Source organism: Pristiophorus japonicus, chromosome 14 (genome assembly GCF_044704955.1).
Source record: "Pristiophorus japonicus isolate sPriJap1 chromosome 14, sPriJap1.hap1, whole genome shotgun sequence".
In the NCBI taxonomy this organism is placed as follows: domain Eukaryota; kingdom Metazoa; phylum Chordata; class Chondrichthyes; family Pristiophoridae; genus Pristiophorus; species Pristiophorus japonicus.
The window spans coordinates 173,538,116-173,561,708 of record NC_091990.1 but is presented as its reverse complement, the minus strand read 5'-3'; the positions used below and the strand labels follow the sequence as shown (position 1 = coordinate 173,561,708).

Genomic DNA, 23,593 nt, shown 5'->3' with positions numbered 1-23,593 from the left:
TGAACACAATATTCCAGGTGAGGCTTCACCAAGGCCCTGTATAACTGCAGTAAGACCTCCCTGCTCCTGTACTCAAATCCCCTAGCTATGAAGGCCAACATACCATTTGCCTTCTTTACCGCCTGCTGTACCTGTATGCCAACTTTCAATGACTGACGAACCATGACACCCAGGTCTTGTTGCACCTCCCCTTTTCCTAATCTGCCACCATTCAGATAATATTCTGTCTTTGCGTTTTTGCCCCCAAAGTGGATAACCTCACATTTATCCAGATTATACTGCATCTGCCATGCATTTGTCCACTCACCTAACCTGTCTAAGTCACCCTGCAACCTCTTAGTATCCCCCTCACAGCTCACACTGCCACCCAGTTTAGTGTCATCTGCAAACTTGGAGATATTACACTCAATTCATTCATCCAAATCATTGATTAATATTGTAAAGAGCTGGGGTCCCAGCACTGAGCCCTGCGGCACTCCACTAGTCACTGCCTGCCATTCTGAAAAGGACCCGTTTATCCCGACTCTCTGCTTCCTGTCTGCCAACCAGTTCTCTATCCACGTCAGTATATTACCTCCAATACCATGTGCTTTGATTTTGCACACCAATCTCTTGTGTGGGACCTTGTCAAAAGCCTTTTAAAAGTCCAAATACACCACATCCACTGGTTCTCCCTTGTCCACTCTATTAGTTACATCCTCAAAAAATTGCAGAGGATTTGTCAAGCATGATTTCCCTTTCATAAATCCATGCTGACTTGGACCGATCCTGTCACTGCTTCCAAATACGCTGCTATTTCATCCTTAGTAATTGATTCCAACATTTTCCCCATTTTCCTGATGTCAGGCTAATAGGGCTATAATTACATGCTTTTTCTCTCCCTCCCTTTTTAAAAAATGGTGTTATATTAGTTACCCTCCAGTCCATAGGAACTGATCCCGAGTCGATAGACCGTTGGAAAATGATCACCAATGCATCCACTAGTTCTAGGGCCACTTCCTTAATTACTCTGGGATGCAGACTATCAAGCCTCGGGGATTTATCGGCCTTCAATCCCATCAATTTCCCAAACACAATTTCCTGCCTAATAAGGATATCCTTCAGTTCCTCCTTCTCACTCGACCCTCGGTCCCCTAGTACTTCCGGAAGGTTATTTGTGGTCATCCTCCGTGAAGACAGAACCAAAGTATTTGTTCAATTGGTCTGCTATTTCTTTGTTCCCCATTATAAATTCACCTGAATCTGACTGCAAGGGACCTACGTTTGTCTTCACTAATCTTTTTCTCTTCACATATCTATAGAAGCTTTTGCAGTCAGTTTTTATGTTCCCAGCAAGCTTCTTCTCGTACTCTATTTCCCCCTATTAATTAAACCCTTTGTCCTCCTCTGCTGAATTCTAAATTTCTCCCAGTCCTCAGGTCTGCTGCTTTTTCTGACCAATTTATATGCCTCTTCCTTGGATTTAACACTATCCTTAATTTCCCTTGTTAGCCACGATTGAGCAACCTTCCCCATTTTATTTTTACTCCAGACAGGGATGTACAAGTGCTGGAGTTCATCCATGTGATCTTTAAATGTTTGCCATTGCCTATCCACCGTCAACCCTTTAAGTATCATTTGCCAGTCTATTCTAGCCAATTCACGCCTCATACCATCGAAGTTACCTTTCCTTAAGTTCAGGACCCTAGTCTCTGAATTAACTGTGTCACCCCCCATCCTAATAAAGAATTCTACCATATTATGGTCACTCTTCCCCAAGAGGTCTCGCACAACAAGTTTGCTAATTAGTCCTTTCTCATTACACATCACCCAGTCGAGGATGGCCAGCTCCCTGGTTGGTTCCTCGACATATTAGTCTAGAAAACCATCCCTAATACACTCCAGGAAATCCTTCCCCACCTCATTGCTACCAGTTTGGTTAGCCCAATCAATATGTAGATTAAAGTCACCCATGATAACTGCTGTACCTTTATTGCATGCATCCCTAATTTCTTGTTTGATGCTGTCCCCAACCTCACTACAACTGTTTGGTTATCTGTACACAACTCCCACTGGTGTTTTCTGCCCCTTGGTATTCCGCAGCTTCACCCATACTGATTCCACATCATCCAAGCTAATGTCCTTTCTTACTATTGCATTAATTTCCTCCTTAACCAGCAATTCAACCCCGCCTCCTTTTCCTTTCTGTCTATCCTTCCTAAATGTTGAATACCCCTGGATGTTGAGTTCCCAGCCTTGGTCACACTGGAGCCATGTCTCCGTGATGCCAATTACATCATACCCATTAACTGCTATCTGCGCAGTTAATTCGTCCACCTTATTTCGAATACTCCTCGCATTGAGGCACAGAGCCTTCAAGCTTGTCTTTCTAACACACTTTGCCCCTTTAGAGTTTTGCTGCAATGTGGCCCTTTTTGCTTTTTGCCTTAGGTTTCTCTGCCCTCCACTTTTACTTTTCTTCTTTCTATCTTTTGCTTCTGCCCCCATTCTATGTCCCTCTGTATCCCTGCATAGGTTCCCATCCCCCTGCCATATTAGTTTAACTCCTCCCCAACAGCACTAGCAAACACATCCCCTAAGACATTGGTTCCGGTCCTGCCCAGGTGCAGACCGTCCGGTTTGTACTGGTCCCACCTCCCCAAGAACCGGTTCCAATTTCCCAGGAATTTGAATCCCTCCCAGCTGCACCACTCCTCAAGCCACGTATTCATCTGAGCTATCCTGCGATTCCTACTCTGACTAGCATGTGGCACTGGTAGCAATCCTGAGATTACTACTTTGAGGTCCTACTTTTTAATTTAGCTCCTAGCTCCCTAAATTCATCTTGTAGGACCTCATCCCTTTTTTTACCTATATCGTTGGTACCTATATGCACCACGACAACTGGCTGTATACCCTCCCTTTTCAGAATGCCCTGCATCCGTTCCGAGAGATCCTTGACCCTTGCACCAGGGAGGCAACATACCATCCTGGAGTCTCGGTTGCGGCCGCAGAAACGTCTATCTATTCCCCTTACAATTGAATCCCCTATCACTATAGCTCTCCCACTCTTTTTCCTGCCCTCCTGTGCAGCCGAGCCACCCACGGTGTCATGAACTTGGCTGCTGCTGCCCTCCCCTGATGAGTCATCCCCCTCAACAATACCCAAAGCGGTGTATCTGTTTTACAGTGGGATGACTGCAGGGGACCCCTGCACTACCTTCCTTGCACTGCTCTTCCTGTTGGTCATCCATTCTCTATCTGACTGTGTACCCTTTTCCTGCGGTATGACTAACTCACTAAACGTGCTATTCACATCATTCTCAGCATCGTGCATGCTCCAGAGTGAATTTACCCGCAGCTCCAGGGCCGCAACGCAGTCCGTCAGGAGCTGCAGGCGGATACACTTCCCGCACACGTAGTCGTCAAGGACACTGGAAGCGTCCCTGACTTCCCACATAGCACAGGAGGAGCATAACACATGTTCGAGCTCTCCTGCCATGACTTAACCCCTAGATAAACTTAATTTGGCAACAACAATGATAAAAGGTTACTTACTGAGAAAGAAAAGAAAAAGAAAAACTGCTTACCAATCACCAGCCAATCACTTACCCCCTTGGCTGTGATGTCACCTTTCGATTCTTTCTACTTCTTTGTTGCCTTCTCTCCCTGCTGCAGCTGCACCAACTGGGCCTTTTGTAGGCCTCACCGATGTCCCCGGACTCCCTGCTGCTCACACTCCCGCCTCTCCGACGCGTTAGGTCTTTTGTAGGCCTCCGACGTCCCCGGACTCCCTGCTGCTCACACTCCCGTCTCGCCGACGTGTTGGGCCTTTTGTAGGCCTCACCGACGTCCCCGGACTCCCTGCTGCTCACAATCCCGCTTCTCCAATGCGTTGGGCCTTTCGTAGGCCTCCAATGTCCTCGGACTCCCTGCTGCTCGCACGTGGATCAAACAGATATATTAACATTTCTGTTACCCCACTCCCTCCAATGGAAATGTAATAGTTTGAAGAGGACCAGACAGAACAGGTTTGGTAGAGTAGAATGCAGTTCGAATAGTTGGTCTGGCCTGATAACTACAACTTACAACTCTTGCATGCTGCAGTTTCAAACTGAGGACTTGTGTTCATCTTCTGATCAATCCTGGACAACCTTCACAGAGCTGTGCTTGAATTCGACTATTGGTCACTCCTAATTGAGAAAGATGGCCGCTAATATTTTATGGAGGTAGCATATTCCAGAAACAACTACAAAAAGAAAAGCAATAATTAGATCTATACAGGAGAATAGGGTGGTGCAGATTTATTTCTAGTCTTGTACTGATTTATTATGTACATGGTATCGTTATCATAGGCAGTCCCTTGGAACCGAGGAAGACTTGCTTCCACTCTAAAAATGAGTCCTTAGGTGGCTGAACAGTCTATTACGAGAGCCACAGTCTCTGTCACAGGTGGGACAGACAGTCATTGAGGGTAAGGGAGGGTGGGACTGGTTTGCCGCACGCTCCTTCCGCTGCCTGTGCTTGATTTCTCCATGCTCTCGGCAACGAGGCTCAAGGTGCTCAGCGCCCTCCCGGATGCACTTCCTCCACTTAGGGCGGTCTCTGGCTAGGGACTCCCTACCACGCACAACAGCTTCAGTTACAGACCAGCCTAGGGATGAGCATCTAAAAATTCAGCATCTGTTTTAGAAATATAGAAACATAGAAATTAGGTGCAGGAGTAGGCCATTCAGCCTTTCGAGTCTGCACCACCATTCAATAAGATCATGGCTGATCATTCCCTCGGTACCCCTTTCCTGCTTTCTCTCCATACCCCTTGATCCCTTTGGCCGTAAGGGCCATATCTAACTCCCTTTTGAATATATCTAACGAACTGGCCTCAACAACGTTCTGCGGTAGAGAATTCCACAGGTTCACAATTCTCTGAGTGAAGAAGTTTCTCCTCATCTTGGTCCTAAATAGCTTACCGCTTATTCTTAGACTGTGACCCCTGGTTCTGGAACTCCCCGGCAACGAGAACATACTTCCTGCCTCTAACCTGAACAATCCCATCAGAATTTTATATGTTTCTATGAGATCCCCTCTCATTCTTCTAAACTCCAGTGGATACAAGCCCAGTTGATCCAGTCTCTCCTCATATGTCAGTCCTGCCATCCCAGGAATCAATCTGGTGAGCCTTCGCTGTACTCCCTCAATAGCAAGAACGCCCTTCCTCAGATTAGGGGACCAAAATTGAACACAATATTCTAGGTGTGGCCTCACCAAGGCTCTGTAGACCTGCAGTAAGACCTCCCTGCTCTTATACTCAAATCCCGTTGCTATGAAGGCCAACATGCCATTTGCCTTCTTCACCGCCTGCTGGTTCTGCATGCCAAACTTCAATGACTGATGTACCATGGCACCCAGGTCTCGTTGCACCTCCCCTTTTCCTAATCTGTCATCATTCAGATAATATTCTGTCTTCCTGTTTTTGCCCCCAAAGTGGATAACCTCACATTTATCCACATTATACTGTATCTGCCATGCATTTGCCCACTCACCTAACCTATCCAAGTTACCCTGCAACCTCTTAGTATCCTCCTCACAGCTCACACCGCCACCCAGCTTAGTGTCATCTGCAAACTTGGAGATATTACATTCAATTCCTTCATCTAAATCATTGATGTATATTGTAAATAGTTGGGGTACCAGCACTGAACCCTGTGGCACCCCACTGGTCACTGCCTGCCATTCTGAAAAGGACCCGTTTATTCCGACTCGCTGCTTCCTGTCTGCCAACCAGTTCTCTATCCACGTCAATATATTACCCCCAATACCATGTGCTTTAATTTTGCACACTAATCTCTTATGTGGAACCTTGTCAAAAGCCTTTTGAAAGTCCAAATACACCACATCCACTGGTTCTCCCTTGTCCACTCTACCAGTTACATCCTCAAAAAATTCTAGAAGATTTGTCAAGCCTGATTTCCCTTTCATAAATCCATGCTGACTTGGACCGACACAAGGGCGACACAAAGACTGATCTTGATCTGAAGTTACATTTCCTTCAAGGCCAAATTTATTTTTGATTCAATTATGCAAAGCAAACATTCTGGAAGCTCTGGGCTAGCCCAGGTGGCTGATGTGGTTTTATTTTGGCTCCTGCTTAATTACTGTATAAAAGTGGACAGTTATGCTATTTGGCGTGATAGGACAGAAATCTATTTATTAAACTATTTTTAATGTGAATCCAAGATAACGAGTGCACATGAATGAAGTACACTGCACTTTTTTTAATCGATATTGAATGAACCTTATTGCCAAGCATGAGGAACTTTAAGAACGTAAGAACATAAGAAATAGGAGCAGGAGTAGGCCATACGGCCTCTCGAGCCTGTTCCGCCATTTAATACGATCATGGCTGATCCGATCATGGACTCAGGACCACTTCCCTGCCCGCTCCCCATAACCCCTTATTCCCTTATTGTTTAAGAAACTGTCTATCTCTGCCTTAAATTTATTCAATGTCCCAGCTTCCACAGCTCTCTGAGGCAGCGAATTCCACAGATTTACAACCCTCTGAGAGAAGAAATTCCTCCTCATCTCAGTTTTAAATGGGTGGCCCCTTATTCTAAAATTATGCCCCCTAGTTCTAGTCTCCCCCATCAGTGGAGCTGTATAAGTTTTATGCGCCTCTAAGGCTTACGTTGAAAATATTTCCCTGTAAGATATAGGCTTGGGAGGCAAGAAAGATTTCCAGTCAGAATGAATGGAGAATATTATGGGAGAACTCTCCTAATTTTATATAGTTTAGTGCAAAGATGTGCAAAATCTTGCCTTGGGTTTAAATAACACAATCTTGATGCGGATGCAGGGAGTGACAGGTTATGTAGCATTTTGACATCCTTAATACTCCTTTTGTTTGTGTCTCATGCTGTTATAAGCTTTGCTCACTTGACTAAAGCCAGTGGCAACCACACGAACAAACCGCATCAGCTTGACTGTGCCAAGATCGACAATTAATGCAATGGTGCAGAATTCTACAACAACAACTTACACTTATACCACACCTTTAACTAATAATATCCGAAAGCACATCATGAATTCTACTACAGAGTACTTGACATTGAAATAAGATGAGTTATCATTTCATTGTTGATATGATTATTGAGATTTTTAAAAATAAAACTATATTCCTACAGAATATCAACTAAGCCGAGTTTATCTTATTTTCATGGATCTCTGTCTACAATAAGTAGTACAAAATAAAGTAATCCTGCTTTCTGCTTTATTTTAGAATCATCCCTCTGCTCCAAGGTACAAGTTTGTGGTGACTGGTCACGGCAAGTACGAGAAGGTCCCCATCACTGATGATGAGCACGGTGCCAATGCAAATAGCCAATCAAGTGAGTTCAATCAGTTTTGAAGCCCAGAAAGAAATCACTGATTGGGCTTGGGCAGGCCTTTAAAAAAATTGAAACGATTATTAAATGAACTTTCCATCGGATCAGAACATTGGGGTAGAGACAATGTCCACAGCTAGACTGAGGTAGACTTATGCTATGTTTGCCTTATCTGTTTTGCATTTGAACTAAATGTATATTATAAGAGGATGTTCTAAGTTCTAGAATTGCTTTAGTAATTCAGTGCTTCCTACAGGCAGCTGTGGAGTACTGGTACTAAGCTGGGTGGCGGTGTGAGCTGTGAGGAGGATGCTCAAAGGCTGCGGGGTGACTTGGACAGGTTAAGTGAGTGGGCAAATGCATGGCAGATGCAGTATAATGTGGATAAATGTGAGGTTATCCACTTTGGGGGCAAAAACGCAAAGACAGAATATTATCTGAATGGTGGCAGATTAGGAGAAGGGGAGGTGCAGTGAGACCAGGGTGTCATGGTACATCAGTCATTGAAAGTTGGCATACAGGTACAGCAGGCAGCGAAGAAGGCAAATGTCATGTTGGCCTTCATAGCTAGGGGATTTGAGTATAGGAGCAGGGAGGTCTTAATACAGTTGTACAGGGCCTTGGTGAGGCCTCACCTGGAGTATTGTGTTCAGTTTTGGTCTCCTAATCTGAGGAAGGACGTTCTTGCTATTGAGGGAGTGCAGCGAAGGTTCACCAGACTGATTCCTGGGATGGCAGGACTGACATATGAGGAGAGACTGGATCGACTGGGCCTTTATTCACTGGAGTTTAGAAGCATGAGAGGGGATCTCATAGAAACATATACAATTCTGACAGGTCTAGACAGGTTAGATGCAGGAAGAATGTTCCCGATGTTGGGGAAGTCCAGAACCAGGGGTCACAGTCTAAGGATAAGGGGTAGGCCAGTTAGGACCGAGATGAGAATAAACTTCTTCACTCAGAGAGTTGTTAACCTGTGGAATTCCCTACCGCAGAGAGTAGTTGAGGCCAGTTCATTGGATATATTCAAGAGGGAGTTAGATATGGTCCTGACTGTTAAAGGGATCAAGGGGTATGGAGAGAAAGCAGGAAAGGGGTACTGAGCTGAATGATCAGCCATGATCTTATTGAATGTTGGTGCAGGTTCGAAGGGCCGAATGTCCTACTCCTGCACCTATTTTCTATGTTTCTATATAAAGCAACTTGAATTGATGCAAAGGTTTAGACTGGTTACATGCAGGAAGAATGTTCCCAATGTTGGGGAAGTCCAGAACCAGGGGTTACAGTCTAAGGATAAGGGGTAAGCCATTTAGGACTGAGATGAGGAGAAACTTCTTCACCCAGAGAGTGGTGAACCTGTGGAAATCTCTACCACAGAAAGTTGTTGAGGCCAATTCACTAAATATATTCAAAAAGGAGTTAGATATAGTCCTTACTACTAGGGGGATCAAGGGGTATGGCGAGAAAGCAGAAATGGGGTACTGAGGTTGCATGTTCAGCCATGAACTCATTGAATGGTGGTGCAGGCTCGACAGGCCGAATGGCCTACTCCTGCACCTATTTTCTATGTTTCTATGTTTCTAAAGCGTTTTTTGCGTTGCATCAAATGATACTGGGAAGAGTAAATTGCGCATGAAGTTGTTCAAATCATATTTAGCCAAAAAGTCTGAGACTATCTTCAGGAGATATGCATGTACTGTTTTAGCTTCACACTGGTTCCTAGGTTGACCTTCATTTTAAAGCCTTTTAATATTTTCAGAGAGCCAGCAGGACAGTCATCTTTCTGCTCATATTAACGTGACATTTGGATGCCAGTAAATTGCATTTAGTGTGGTCAGAGATCAACCTGAAGCTGACAGTAAACCTCTGCTTTGCTGGCCCATGTCACGATATAGGTACTGGTCTTAAACTGGTGCTTGCAATATAATGATGCCCCCAAGATCCCCTTCAACATCCTGTGTCCAAAGCTCAGGAATGTTATGTTGGCTTCAAGAATTAGGAGTGGGGAGACAGTTGGTGCAGCAATGGTCTTCTGTTCCTAGATATCTTTAACGTGATTTGTAAACATGTACTGAGGTATTGTTTGCAATAAATGCTAGTGACATCTTGTGTGCTGATATCAATGTTGCACCTATCACTGTTTACATTATTTGAAAGGCTGTCCAATTTTGAAGGCTTTGATCCGCTTTATAGTCTCCAGTTGAAGTGCCAACTATTCCTTGGACATATGGTCACATCTGCCACTTAAATGGAAAGCAAAAATGGTCCTCTGGGGACATTGCCTAGACTGAGAGTCACTGTGGAACAGATCCATCTGTCTTTAGTTTGTCATATTTATCCAAGTGGAATGTGGACTATAGCTTTAGTGTGATGCATGCTGCAAAACTTCAAAGTAGTTATTTCTCCTCAGTTGAATGTTTGTATAGTCATTAACCAATTCAGTGGCCTGACATGCCATTGCTAATGCTTTCGGTATGATGGGTCAGGGATTGGTATGCTATGTAATAGTCGCCCCTATGTATAGATTAGTGTTCTCCAGAGCAGATTTCATTCATATCTAATTATAGGTTTGTGCTGGCCATAGCACCACGCAAACCTTTTAAAGCTATAATTTCCTGCTGCTCCTCCTCCTGCCTCCCTATTAATTTCATTAAAAACCCATTGCTCCTGAAGAATTCAGATTTGAAATCAATGTAATTTTGGAGAAATTAACATAGAAAGTATGGCTAATTGAACTTTATATATTAGTTTGATTGCTGTGTTGTTCACAGTCCAGCCTCTCAAATGTGCTTCAACATGGTGGACAACCAAGCAAAAATTGTTTCTGTCCATTTTGTTCCCACCATAATTATTTTTGCTAAAGATGAAGGGATAATCCTTCTCCGAGCTATGTGAGAGAGCCCCACGGTGACTCTCCTTCAGATTTGTCTCCCTCTACTTGTGGAGAAGTGCCTGACCTCTCTGTGGCAACACAGCTGAAAGATCAGGAACGTAGAGTAACATGAAGGAATTTTAGCCTCCAAGAACCAGCGGCTTGGCTCCAACTTTTACTTGAGCAGCACAGGTTTCCCGGGGCTTGGGAAACTGACCAGGAAAACAGAGGTGCTTTTGAGTAGCAGGTCAAGTGGGTATTTAAATGTGTCATTGTCCCATCTGAATAAAAACTCACTTATTGCAGCTGCTGTCTCAATTCCTCCTGGCAAATGTTTGTCATACCATTTGCCTTCCTAACTGCTTGCTGCACCGGCATGTTCGCTTTCAATGACTGGTGTACAAGGACACCCAGGTCCTTTGTACATTGGCATTTCCCAAGCTATCACCATTTAAGTAATACTTTGTCTTTTTGTTTGTCCTACCAAAGTGGATAACTTCATATATATCAACGTTATACTGCATCTGCCATGTGTTTGCCCACTCACTCAACCTATCTAAATCGCCTTGCAGCATCTTTGCATCCTCCTCACAACTCACAATCCCACCAGTTTTGTGTCATCAGCAAACTTGGAAATATTACATTTCAGAAGGACAGGCAAAAAGGAAGAGGGGGTGGTGTGGCATTGTTAGTAAAGGATGAAATCGGAGCAATACTGAGAAAAGATATTGGCTCAGATAATCCAGATATACAATCAGTCTGGGTGGAGCTAAGGAGCACCAAGGGGCAGAAAACATTCGTGGGAGTTATCTATAAGATCCAAACAATGGTGGTAATGTAGGGGATGGGAGCAAACAGGAAATTAGAGATGCATGTAACAAGCGTACTACAATAATCGTAGATGACGTTAATCTACATATAGACTGGCCAAACCAAATTAGTAATAATACTGTGGAGGATGAACTCCTGGATTGTATACGAGCTGGTTTTTTTAGATCAGTATGTTGAGGAGCCTACTAGGGAACAGGCTCTCCCAGATTGGATATTGTGCAATGAGAAGGGGTTAATTAACAGTCTTGTTGTGCTGGGTCCTTTAGGGAAGAGTGACCATAACATAATTGAATTCTTTATTAAGATGGAAAGTAAAGTAGTCCAATCCGGCTCTAAATCTAAACAAAGGAAACTACGAAGGTTTGAGGAATTAATTAGCTATGATAGATTGGGAAGATTCATTAAAAGGCATGACAATGGATAGGCAATGGCTAACATGGCGAAGGAATGAATGCATGAATTGCAACATTTATACATTCCTTTCTGGCATAAAGATCCAAAAGGAAAAGTGGCCCAACCATGGCTAACAAAAGAAATTAAGGATAGTATTAGATCCAAAGAGGAGTCATACAAAGTTGCCAGAAAAAGTAGCAAGCCTGAGGATTGGGAGCAGTTTAGAAACAGCAAAAAAGGACCAAGAGATTGATTAAGAGGGGAAAAATCGAGGATGAGAGTAAACTTGCAAGGAACATAAAAACTGACTGCAAAAGTTTCTACAAGTATGTAAAAAGAAAAAGATTAGTGAAGACAAATGTAGGTCCTTTACAGTCAGAAACGGTAGAATTTATAATGGGGAACAAGGAAATGGCAGAACAATTAAATAAATATTTTGTTTCTGTCTTTATGGAAGAGGATAAAAATAATGTCCCAGAAATGCTAGGGAACCAAGGGTCTAGTGAGCAAGAGGAATGAAAGGAAATGATTATTAGTAAGAAAATAGTGCTGGAGAAACTAATGGGACTGAAAGCCAATAAATCCCCAGGGCCTGATAATCTGCATCCCAGAGTATTAAAAGAGGTAGCCATGGAAATAGTGGATGCATTGTCGTCATCTTCCAAAATTCTATAGATTATGGAACAGTTCCTGCAGATTGGAGGGTGGCAAATGTAACCCCACTATTTAAAAAAGGAGGGAGAGAGAGAAACAGGGAACTACAGATTGTGAGTTGTGAGGAGGGTGCAATGAAGCTGCAAGGTGATTTAGATAGGTTGAGTGAGTGGGCAAACACATGGCAGGTTCAGTATAATGTGGATAAATGTGAAGTTATCCACTTTGGTAGGAAAAACATAAAGACAAAGTATTACTTAAATGGTGATGACTTGGGAAATGTCGATGTACAGAGGGACCTGGGTGTCCTTGTACGCCAGTCATTGAAAGCGAACATGCAGGTGCAGCAAGCAGTTAGGAAGGCAAACGGTATGTTGGCCTTCATTGCAAGAGGATTTGAGTCTTACTACAGTTATACAGGGCCTTGGTGAGACTGCACCTGCAGTATTGTTAATTAAATTAATATTCTCCGCCCGAATCCATGGGGTGGAGAATAGAGGGAAATTACCCTCGTTTTTTTGTTTTAATTAATTGCGACGGTGTTTGGGGTGGCAGAGGAGCAGTAGTGCGTCGGGAGCGGGACAGAAGGCGGGCAGTGTCATCAGCGCTGCGCTGAGCATGCCAGCGTGACGCAGACATCCCGCGTCACGCTGAGGTGTGGCAACGTCCCTCCCCTTCAGTTAAAGGGGAGGGCCGCTGCGAACTCTGCAGCCACTTTAGTGGGGCTCACTAGGTCACCTGGGAGCGATGTGGCCGGGCCAATGACCCGGAACCCAAGAGGGGGTTCTGGGCTGCCTGTGGGCGCCATTGTCGGGCCGACTTCAGAGTCGGCCGACAATTTAATGGCAGATGCGTTGCCCAGCCACTGGCAGCTTCCCGCTGGGAAAAGCTGTCGGGGGCACCAAGCGGTGCGGCTCTGCTCCTGTGGGGCAATTTCTCTCGCTGGGCAGAAAGAGGTCGCCACTGGGCGGTAAGGGGTTGGCGAGTGCCCGACGGGGCGGGAACAGGGGCAGTTTCGGATGGGTCAAACCATCCGCCTGCCCCAGGTCGGAAAGGCTTTACCGCCCCATTACCGCCTCTTAGAGGTGATAATGGACCTTAAAGAGGGGGGGTAATTTCAGCTCCAATGTGTCTACACATTTTTGGGCGGATATGTTGTATACCCAACGTCACTCTGGGAGGAAATCATGCAAGTGGCAGTAAATGCCATTGGGCCAGCAAGCAACCATCAGAATGACTCGCCACCTGATGTCCCTCTCCAACCAAATCCGACCTGCCCCAAATTGGACAGAACAGGAGAGGGAAATCTGTTCCAGAGCACAAAGGAAATCTTCACAAAAACCTTACCCTCATGTCGCTCTTTCTCCTCATTTTTAAATGACATGCTAAACACCCTAAATGTGTATGCATTGAATGAATTAGGGGCTAACGCTGGAGCGTCATCTGTTTGGAAGAGAATAAAGTATAAAATATGCCAATTTCCTGCATTTAATGTTTCTGCTTCACTTCAGTAGCTGTTTTCCAAGATGAACTTGTGTTGAAGCAGAGAAGTGATGAAGTGAAAACCTAACACAAGCTGTAGCAGTAAGCTTAAGCTTTTGCGGAAAGCCACATAGCAGAAGCATCTGCTATGTTAACACTCTGGTGTCCAAGTTTAGCCCAAATGCCAAGAATCGTTTTTTGATAAATTGGAAACCAGCTGAAGGCTGATTTACAGCAAGATTATATTTTGGTTTATTCTAAGTTGGTCACTGCAACCGTATCTACTGTAAACCTCAATGGGCAGCCCAGAGATTATTTTTTATTTTTACAACCCCCCCCCCCGCCCCCCCGCCAATCGCTTGATGCATAGAGCTAGCTTGTTTTCTTGATAGGCCTAAAGAGCAGTGTTCCACTTGATAGCACTGTCGATTACTCCTTCCATCATTTTGCTGATAATTGAGAGCAGACTGATGGGGCGGTAATTGGCCGGATTAGATTTGTCCTGTTTTTTGTGGGCAGGACATACCTGGGCAATTTTCCCACATTGTCGGGTAGATGCCAGTGTTGTCGTTGTACTGGAACAGCTTGGCTAGAGATACGGCTGGTTCTGGAGCACAAGACTTCTGCACGACAGACGGGATGATGTCGGGGCCCATAGCCTTTGCTGTATCCAGTGTGCTCAGCCACTTCTTGATATTATTCAATTCTGTTTCACTTTGTTTATAATTTTAATAAGAAAAATAACACCCAACTAAACTCTATGGCCCCAAGTTTCGACATGATTTGCTCCTGATTTTTAGGAGCAACTGGTGTAGAACGGAGTATCTTAGAAATCGGAATTCTCGTCATTTAGTTTGCTCCAGTTCTAGTCAGTTAGAACAGTTTCACTTTGGAACAGAATTTTTTTTTCAAAAGGGGGCGTGTCCGGCCACTTACGCCTGTTTTCAAAGTTTCGTCAGTGAAAACTTACTCCAAACTAACTTAGAATGGAGTAAGTGAAGATTTTTGTACGCTCGATAAAACCTTGTCTACACTTTAGAAAATCAGGCGTAGGGAATGGGGGGGGGGGGGGTTTAAAGGGAAGTTTACAAACATTAAACACTTCAGTTTTACAAATAAAGAGCCATCATCAATAATAAATGATAAATACATCAATAAATCAACCAATAAATCAATCAAAAAAAATTTATAAGAAATAATTTTTTTTTTAAATCAATAAATAAAACATTTTCTACTTACCGACTGCAGCACCGGGAGCCTTCCAACAGTGTGCTGGAATGCCCCCCCCCCCCTCGTGTGTCTCTGTCAGTGTCTCTATCTCTCTGTCTGTCTGTTTGTGTCTCTCATTCTCTGTCTGTCAGTGTCTGTGTTTCTGACAGCGAGGGGAGGGGGAGGAGGGGGGTAGAGGGAGAGAGGGGGGGGAGAAGGGGGAGGGATAGGGGAGAAGGAGGAGGGATGGGGGAGAAGGGGGAGGAATGGGGGAGAGGGGGGAGAAGGGGAGAAGAGGGAGGGGGGGAGAGGGGGGAAGAAAGGAGATGGGGGGGAAGGATGTGGGGGGGGTGGAGATGTGGGGGGTGATGGAGATGGGGGGGAAAGGAGATTGGGGGGGAAAGGAGATTGGGGGGGAAAGGAGATTGGGGGGGAAAGGAGATTGGGGGGGAAAGGAGATTGGGGGGGAAGGAGATTGGGGGGTGGAAAGGAGATTGGGGGGTGGAAAGGAGATTGGGGGGGGAAGGAGATTGGGGGGGGAAAGGAGAAGGGGAGGGAGGCTGAATGGGCTGGACCCGAGACTTCAGGCAGGGCCCGTCCCCAGCACCAGATTTACAGGTAGGTGGCGTTGGGTCGGGTCGGGGGGGGTGGTGGGAGGTCGGTCGGTTCGGTTCGGGTCGGGGGGAGGGAGGGAGAGGGAGGTCAGGTTGGGGGGAGGGAGGTCAGGTCGGATCCAGTCCGGGGGCGGGGGGGGTGGAGGGGGGGATGGGGGAAGCGGGAGTCGGGTCGGTGTCGGGTCCGGTCCGGAGGCGGGGGTAGGGCGGAAGCAGGAGCTGGCCATGGGAGGAGCCTTATTCACGCAGCCCCAGTGAGGCCATTCGGCCAGGGCTAAAAGCTGCGTGCTTCGGGCCCCTCCCACACAGTTTTGGGCGCCTGGAGCTACTGCACATGCGCGCCCACTGTAGCGTGCATGTGCAGAGGTCCCAGCACTGTTTTCAGCGCAGGGACCTGGCTCCGCCCCCTACAGCTCCTGCTGCGCTGCGCCGAGGGCCAGAGGACCTGCAGGGAGGTGGAGAATCTGGAGGGTCTTTTTCGGCGCACTTTGTGGCGCGAAAAATGGGCGTCCAGGTTGGGACTGCGCCGTTCTAGGCACGGCTGGAAACTTGGGCCCGATGTTTCACAACACTGGAGAATGAAAATAGATCTTTACAGCACATTGCCGTCAAATTTCTCTGTATATTTCTTCTTTTGCTTATTCTTCGAACCTCTGTAGTGATGGATTGTGGCATCACTCTGAGATACTCGATCGCCCAATTCTATGATAGCCCAAGCGTGAGCAAAAAGTTCTTTCCAGTGTTCACTTAACCTGCTTCTTCTCCCAGCTCATCTCAAGGATGCTTTAAACTCTCCGTTATATTAATCTTAGTAACCTGGGGGCTTTAACAATTGCAAACAATGGGCTCAAATTTCCCCGGTGACTTGCGGCGTTTTTTTTGAGCAGGCTGCTCTTTTTGGCCCCAGTTGAAAAACCCCAGTTTCCCCAATCAATTTGCACCAGTGTAATTCAGTTAGTTCCGATTTTTTAGGTCCGTTTTTTTTTTCAGCCAAAGGGGGCGTAACCAGCCACCTACGCCAATTCTGGCCATTTAGGGAAGTTCGGCCAGCTGAGAGTTATTCCAGTTGTGCTTAGGCCAGCGTATGTGGCCTCTGCAGAAAAACCTTCTGGAGAGTTAAGGAAATTGGCGCATCAGGAGAGAGAGGGAGAGGGAGGGAGAGAGAGAGAGAGAGAAAGAGAGATCAAGGCTCCACCCCCAAAACTAAAGGACAGGTTAGGCCGCACCCAAATGAAGAAATCCAACGGGGAAACGTAGAATTTTTTTTGGCATAGTTGGGCCCCAGATAATCGGGCGTAACTCTTCAAGTGCGCCAAAAAAATGCTTTGCAGAAAATTGAGCCCTATGTTACCACAGTGAGCCACAGAATAAAAAGATAATTTCTGAATATCTTTACTCATTAACACCGTTGTTTTGCACCATCTTTATATCCTGATGTAGCCTCACCTTTCAGTGAATTTTCAGAGATTATCTCTGTGGCACGTTTACTTTCTCCGTTTTGCATAGTTTCCAGATGTTGCCAGTAAATGTTTATGCTCCAGTGCAGGTAATTTTCACTGGTCTGGAGCTAGTTTTAAGCCAATTTTGTGCATATTCAAGGACAAAACCATTGACCATCTCCTGTAATTAACCTTTGCCGTGCACTATTTCATAAGAGCAAAAATTACAAGAAAATAATTTCAATGACAAAATTAAAGCAGTTAATGAGAAAATAATTATCTCGGAAAGTTTGTCCTGGATACAATACAGAATGGTGGTTAGCTGTGAGTGATACTACAGTATTGACACACACATACGCTGCTCATGCAAATGGTTGCACTCTGGGGGAAAATATTTTAAATTAACATTGATGACAAACCCTCCAAATTAAACTGTTTTATTGCTGTTTTCATGCAAGTTGATCTGGTAATGGAAAAGTTTGGATGGTTTACATCTCCCTGACTCTGGGCCTTGCATGTACAGTAGAAGATCAAATACAGGGTTTACTGCTGAACTAGAGTCGCTTGAGCATCGGATTAGGCCATTCGGCCCTTCGAGTCTGCACCACCATTCAATATGATCATGGCTGATCCTCTATCTCAACACCATATTCCCGCTTTTTCCCCATACCCCTTGATGCCTTTTGTGTCTAGAAATCTATCTATCTCCCTCTTAAGTATATTCAGTGACTTGGCCTCCACAGCCTTCTGTGGTAGAGAATTCCACAGGTTCACCACCCTCTGAGTGAAAACATTTCTCCTCATCTCATGCATTAGGCAGTGCGTAATCTGTGAGATGAGCTTTCATATGGCCATATCATTTCCCCAATTACACTTCATTGGCTGTAAAGTGCTTTGGCGACGGGCATGGTGAGATCATGAACAGCGTTATATGAATGTATGTCTTTCTTTCAAGTCTTTTTGTGCTCCCTGAAGCCACCAGCGACAGTTTTGCAATGCATCTGCCCTTGTTATATTTGTCTCCAGCTGCATCCTCTTATTTTGTCCCCTAATATAATAAAAGAATAACTGGGAGCAAATTATCGAGTTTAATATTTAATAGAGGGGGTTCAGATGATTTACATGCAGAATAATGAATACCCTGCAGAGATTTTCATATCGGAATCGAATCAAGAGGTTACGGTGGTTTACAAGTATAGAATAATGGATATGTGGGTGTGATTTACAGGCTGTAATCTAATTAAAGGCTTTGTATGGTTCATGATATAAGGATCCCAGAGAGGGAGTTACAGACTGGAATCTAGTTGGATGGCTTAGATGTTATCCTAAACTCTGAGAATGTGATGCTTAAGTTTGTAATTACTATCTGGCATTTTCATGGGGTCAAGTGAGAGGAATACACACCAGAGGTGCTTTTCAATTGCACTGTGCCCTATTAGCATTGGAAAATGGAGCAGCCAGCAGTTGAATATTGTTTTTAATGTTAGGGGAGTATGGAAACAAGTCTTCCTCGATTCTGAGGGACTGCCTATGATGATGATGATGAGCCTAATTGCCTACGATGAGATGCAGGCCGTGGGATGGGCACTGAGCACCACCCTTCGGTGAGATGGTGGGAGATCCGTGGCCTGGCTGGGGCCAGGTATTGGGAAGGTCGGAGGTCCATTTTGTGGTAGGAGGAGAGGTCAGAGTGACCACAGCCATTGTGCACACCACGTGCTCGACTCCAGAACGTCGCTGGAGGAAGAACTCACTTTTAGAGTGGAAGCAAGTCTTCCTCGATTTCGAGAGACTGCCTATGATGATGATGATGATAATGATGATGATGATTTAAAGATTTTTTTTTTAATGCAATGCAATCTTCAGGCAAATCTGTCACTGGACGACCAACGCTCATCCCAATCAGGTTGGAATTAATGAGATCATGAAATTGGGAACCATGCAGGCATCACAAAAATATTGCTGCCGGCTGTGCAGTGGGCTCTCCCACTCCCTGAGTTCTTCACCCCCCCCCCCCCCCTTACAGCTTTACTCTGGCTCTGCTATGGAGCCAACTGTTTTCCCCAGCCCTGGATCAGCGAGTTACCTGCTCACACTCGGAGTGCTTGGCAGGTCACTGACCCAATGTCATCATCATGGGCAGTCCCTCGGAATCGAGGAAGACTTGCTTCCACTCTTAAAATGAGTCCTTAGGTGGCTGAACAGTCCAATACAAGAGACACAGTCCCTGTCACAGGTGGAATAGATAGTCATTGAGGGAAGGGGAGGGTGGGACAGGTTTGCCGCACGCTCTTTCCGCTGCCTGCGCTTGATTTCTGCACGCTCTCGGCGGCGAGACTCGAAGTGCTCAGCGCCCTCCCGGATGCACTTCCTCCATTTAGGGCGGTCTTTGGCCAGGGATTCCAGGTGTCGGTGGGGATGTTGCATTTCATCAGGGAGGCTTTGAGGATGTCCTTGTAATGTTTCCTCTGCCCACCTTTGGCTCGTTTGCCGTGAAGGAGTTCCGAGTAGAGCATTTGCTTTCGGATGTAAATGAGGCCCGAACTCAAAAATGGTTCGGACAGCATGCTTATGGTATCAGGCAGACAGGGTGTGATTGGTCGATTCACCACCCGCTCTATACAGGCGAATGATGCAAATTGTACAGAGATACAATTCCATCTATATGTGTGAAATTCCTTTATGCATTACATTTATCCCGTGGAAAAAGTCAGCAATCCACGTGGAAGAATGTCTATCCATTAAGAACTAGCAATGACTGGGAGTGCAATACAAGGAAATTATGTACCAGAAGTTCAGATGACATCATAAAAGACAAGAAACAAAGATTTCAAAGTAACTATTATCAAAATGATCATTTTATTCAATGCCTTTTGTTAACATGCACCCAGAATAACGATCATTGACAATGTATACTAAATAAAATATCCGCTGTGTGGGTAGAGTTGCTTTGTGATGGAAGGTCCCTATAGTAAGAAAGACTTGGATTTATATAGCGCCTTTCACGGCCACCAGACATCTCAAAGCGCCTTACAGCCAATGAAGTAGTTTTGGGTAGTACATTGGGGTAGACACTGGCATTTCATCTGTGACCTGGGTTCAAATCTAGCCTTGGATACTAGGATAAATGCTTGTTCTGGCTGCTGGCTATATAAGGCCCACCAAACTACTGGTAGTTTGGTGGGCCTTATATAGCCAGCAGCCAGAACAAAAAGCAAGAGCTGCTAATAAGTAATGGGCCACAAATCAAAATCAGTAGCACACAGTTACCGCTGCACTCCGAACCCGACTCCAGTGATGGACATGTATTTGTGCGCACGTCAAACATCTGATGCATTCATTTTGAGTTTCCAAATCAGAGCAAAAAGGTCTTCTGTCTGCTTATTTAGAACTGACCATGTTAAGTGGTAGCACGTCCTGTACATCAGTACAGTACCATCATGCAGCTAAAATGTGGAATTTGATGATGACAGATTTATTTAAAGTGCTGAGAACTGTAAATGAATCTCAACAGTTATCAATCTCCTTTAAAGCAGCCTAATATGGGACAGTAGCCATCTGATAGACAGGACATTTTCCAAAGCTTCCAAAAAGATTGTCCCTGAGAACTAAGGGCCCGAACCTGGTGGCCTTACCGCCTGCTTGGTGCCGCCGAGTTTTTGGGGCGGTCTCCCCTCGGTGACAGATTCCACTGGGCTTCCCGCCGGCAGGAGTGGAGGACCGCTGTGAACGGCCCACTGGCGGCCGCTGGCGCACGAGTTGCGAAAGTGTCCTCCCGCCTGCCGAGCTGGCAAATTCCTCTTGGGCGGGAGTCGGCAGCAGCAGGGGGAAGGACCATTGCGTGGAGGCAGGTCGAACGGTAAGTATGAAGACCTGCAAAAAAATGGTTACTGAACTTTTTTTTTCAGCAATTTATGTGGATGGAGTCCCCTGAATGTTTTCCAGTGTTTTTTTTTGGTAAATGTTTATTTTTATGTGCTGCCCCCTTCCTGGGTCTGACTCAATCCTGGGCGACACTTTGGCGCTGAGATTGGGAGCTCCCGCCCAGATTCGTGGTGGTGTTCCCTTTTTTTGCCGCCGGGCGGTCTTTCAAGGACTTTTTTTTACAAAACTCCCGCCCAAAGTACGATCAGGTATTTCGGTGGTCCTTTGGGTGGAACTTAGCTTCCACCAAGTTCGGGCCCTAAATGTTGTGATTTTAAAACTATCTTTAAACAACCTGTGCACGAATTGTCCGTGGTCTGGTCATATTCCCAGTACCATATCTATAATCATGGCCTTGGAGTTACACTGTGAATATTATCATATAATGAAAACCTTTGGCCTACTATTTTAAAAATGGTTAACTGTTTACTTTAAATAACTCATTTACTTTAAATGGAATAACCCTTCTGCTAAATAGCAGAAAAAGGAATTTCTTATGAACACAACTGTGCTGTACCACCACATGGTACGTCATTAGTTTATTTCCATAATTCCCCAATCGTCGAAGCAGAGACCATTATATCTTTCAACTATTTGAAGCAGAGAAAGTGGGGGTCTGGAACTCACGGCCTGAAAGGATGGTAGATGCGGAAACCCTCACCACATTTAAAAAGTACTTGGATGTGCACTTGAAGTGCCGTAACCTGCAGGGTTACGGACCTAGAGCTGGAAAGTGGGATTAGGCTGGATAGCCTCTTGTTGGCCGGCACGGACACGATTGGCCGAAATGGCCTCCTTCCATGTTGCATTTGCTGAGTTTCCAGTCTCAATTGTACCATGCTGAGGAAGTCAGGGCTATAATAAAACATAAGAACATAAGAAATAGGAACAGGAGTAGGCCATACGGCCCCTCGAGCCTGCTCCACCATTCAATAAGATCATGGCCGATCTGATCATGGACTCAGGTCCACTTCCCCACCCTCTCCGCACAACCTCTTATCCCCTTATCATTTAAGAAACTGTCTAATTCTGTCTTAAATGTATTCAATGTCTCCGCTTCCACAGCTCTCTGAGGCAGCGAATTCCACAGATTTACAACCCTCTGAGAGAAGAAATTTCTCCTCATCTTTGTTTTAAATGGGCAACCCCTTATTCTAACATCATGCCCTCTAGTTCTAGTCTCCCCCATCAGTGGATACATCCTCTCTGCATCCATCTTGTCAAGCCCCTTCATAATCTTACACATTTCGATAGTGGAAGGCTAAAGAGCAGAATGGGTAGAGGTTGGGCAAGGTGTCAGAATGGGAGAAGATTGTTTTAAGGGAATGGGGTATAAATAATATATTTATCAAAAATATATAGAGGCTCTAGTAATGGTAGAAGATGGCTCCCGTGACCTCCAGTTGCTGGAAACAATTCCGATTTGTATTACTCATGGCTTTCGATGATGATTTCTAACCTTATGTAAGAAAATGCAATAAGCTATCCTGTTTCAGTGGGATGGGTGATATTAACAGCATCCCTCTGCAATGAGGCTTTGATCATTGCTAGGTTGGACTAGCCATTCAGATGATATTTGAGATGGTCACGCAGTTTAAGGAAAAGAAAGCCAATTGAGTGAGTCAGTGGGAGGTGCCATGTGCTGAGGATTTAAACACACATTTGGGATTATGGAGGGAATGTAGCCTCTGACTTAACGTACCTCACACAGCAGTGCTTGATATTGTCATTTTGTTCCTTACAAATAAATTAAACTAGGATACGCTTCTTATCCAATGATCACTTTTTTTCTATTTGAAATGCCAGAGCAACAAGGGGAAGATGAGGAAAATCAGCAGCAGAGATCAGCAAGCTTAACTTTTAAACACTTCAGGGTTGTAGGAGGGACAACCCGACTGCCTGCCTCTCTTCCGCGGTTACATCCGAGCCAGGGTGTCCCTGGAGATGGAGCACACGGCGTCCACCGGTACGCTCGCGGCCTTCCGCGAGAGGTAGGCGTCGGAGGGACTGGAGTGCATCATCACCCCCGGCAACCAAATTTTAATTTGAACCGCGTTACTGTCTAAAATTTAATTTGTCTAAGTTTGTCGGTTTTAGTGCCCCTTCACTTTTAGCCAGGGGGCACTTGTAATAATTTGTGTTTTTGGTGCCCTCAACAAAAAAAAACAAGGGAGCACTTGATTATGGTGTCTACAAAAATAGCTGTAGGAGGAAGGATAGACTGAAAAGTCTGAGGAAAGTCAGAAGCTCCTGGAGAAGAACGAGTTAGCATAGGAGTGTTCTGGACCAAAGCAAGTGGAAATAAAATTAAAAATGTATTTTGTGATTATAAAGCATGATGTTATTTTATGAAATATACTAGTTTTACTGCACCTCATAGTAGCACTCATGGAAGGGGCGGATGGGAAATAAAGATTGATATTGACGTTCATGTAAAAGGAATGTGCAAGTGACAGTCAAACTACTGTAACCATTTATTCCACTGCAAACCTAACCTGAAAAATTAGAAACAAACCAAAGGGCTTGCAAGTTAAAGCCCACACTTCATTTTGTATTTAAGAAAATATATTATTTTCTTCTTGGGTAATGTTGATGGTCACACACCAATCTTTGGTCAAGGAGTGTGGGATCCCTTAACATTCTCTCTGTACTGTTCCATCAATACTCGAAAGAGAGACATTATTAACGGGGAGTAGTGCAATGTTTCCTTCTTTAACACTGCCCTCGTTGGAGTGGCCTGGCTGAGTGTTTATCATCTGGAGTTCTGACGAAAGGTCGTCGACCCAAAACGTTAACTCTATTTTCTCTCCA

At 45.0% G+C, this 23,593-nt stretch overlaps 1 protein-coding gene across 2 annotated transcripts in view; it reads left to right on the top strand.

The window, feature by feature from the left end:
- The window catches only part of lsp1a (lymphocyte specific protein 1 a), a 197,957-nt gene that overhangs the window by 161,548 nt on the left and 12,816 nt on the right, over positions 1 to 23,593 (top strand). For both annotated transcript variants that reach the window (XM_070899864.1, XM_070899865.1), the window contains one exon: positions 7,259 to 7,367. In XM_070899864.1, the coding sequence (XP_070755965.1) occupies positions 7,259 to 7,367 (109 nt within the window). The remainder of the gene's footprint in view (positions 1 to 7,258; positions 7,368 to 23,593) is intronic.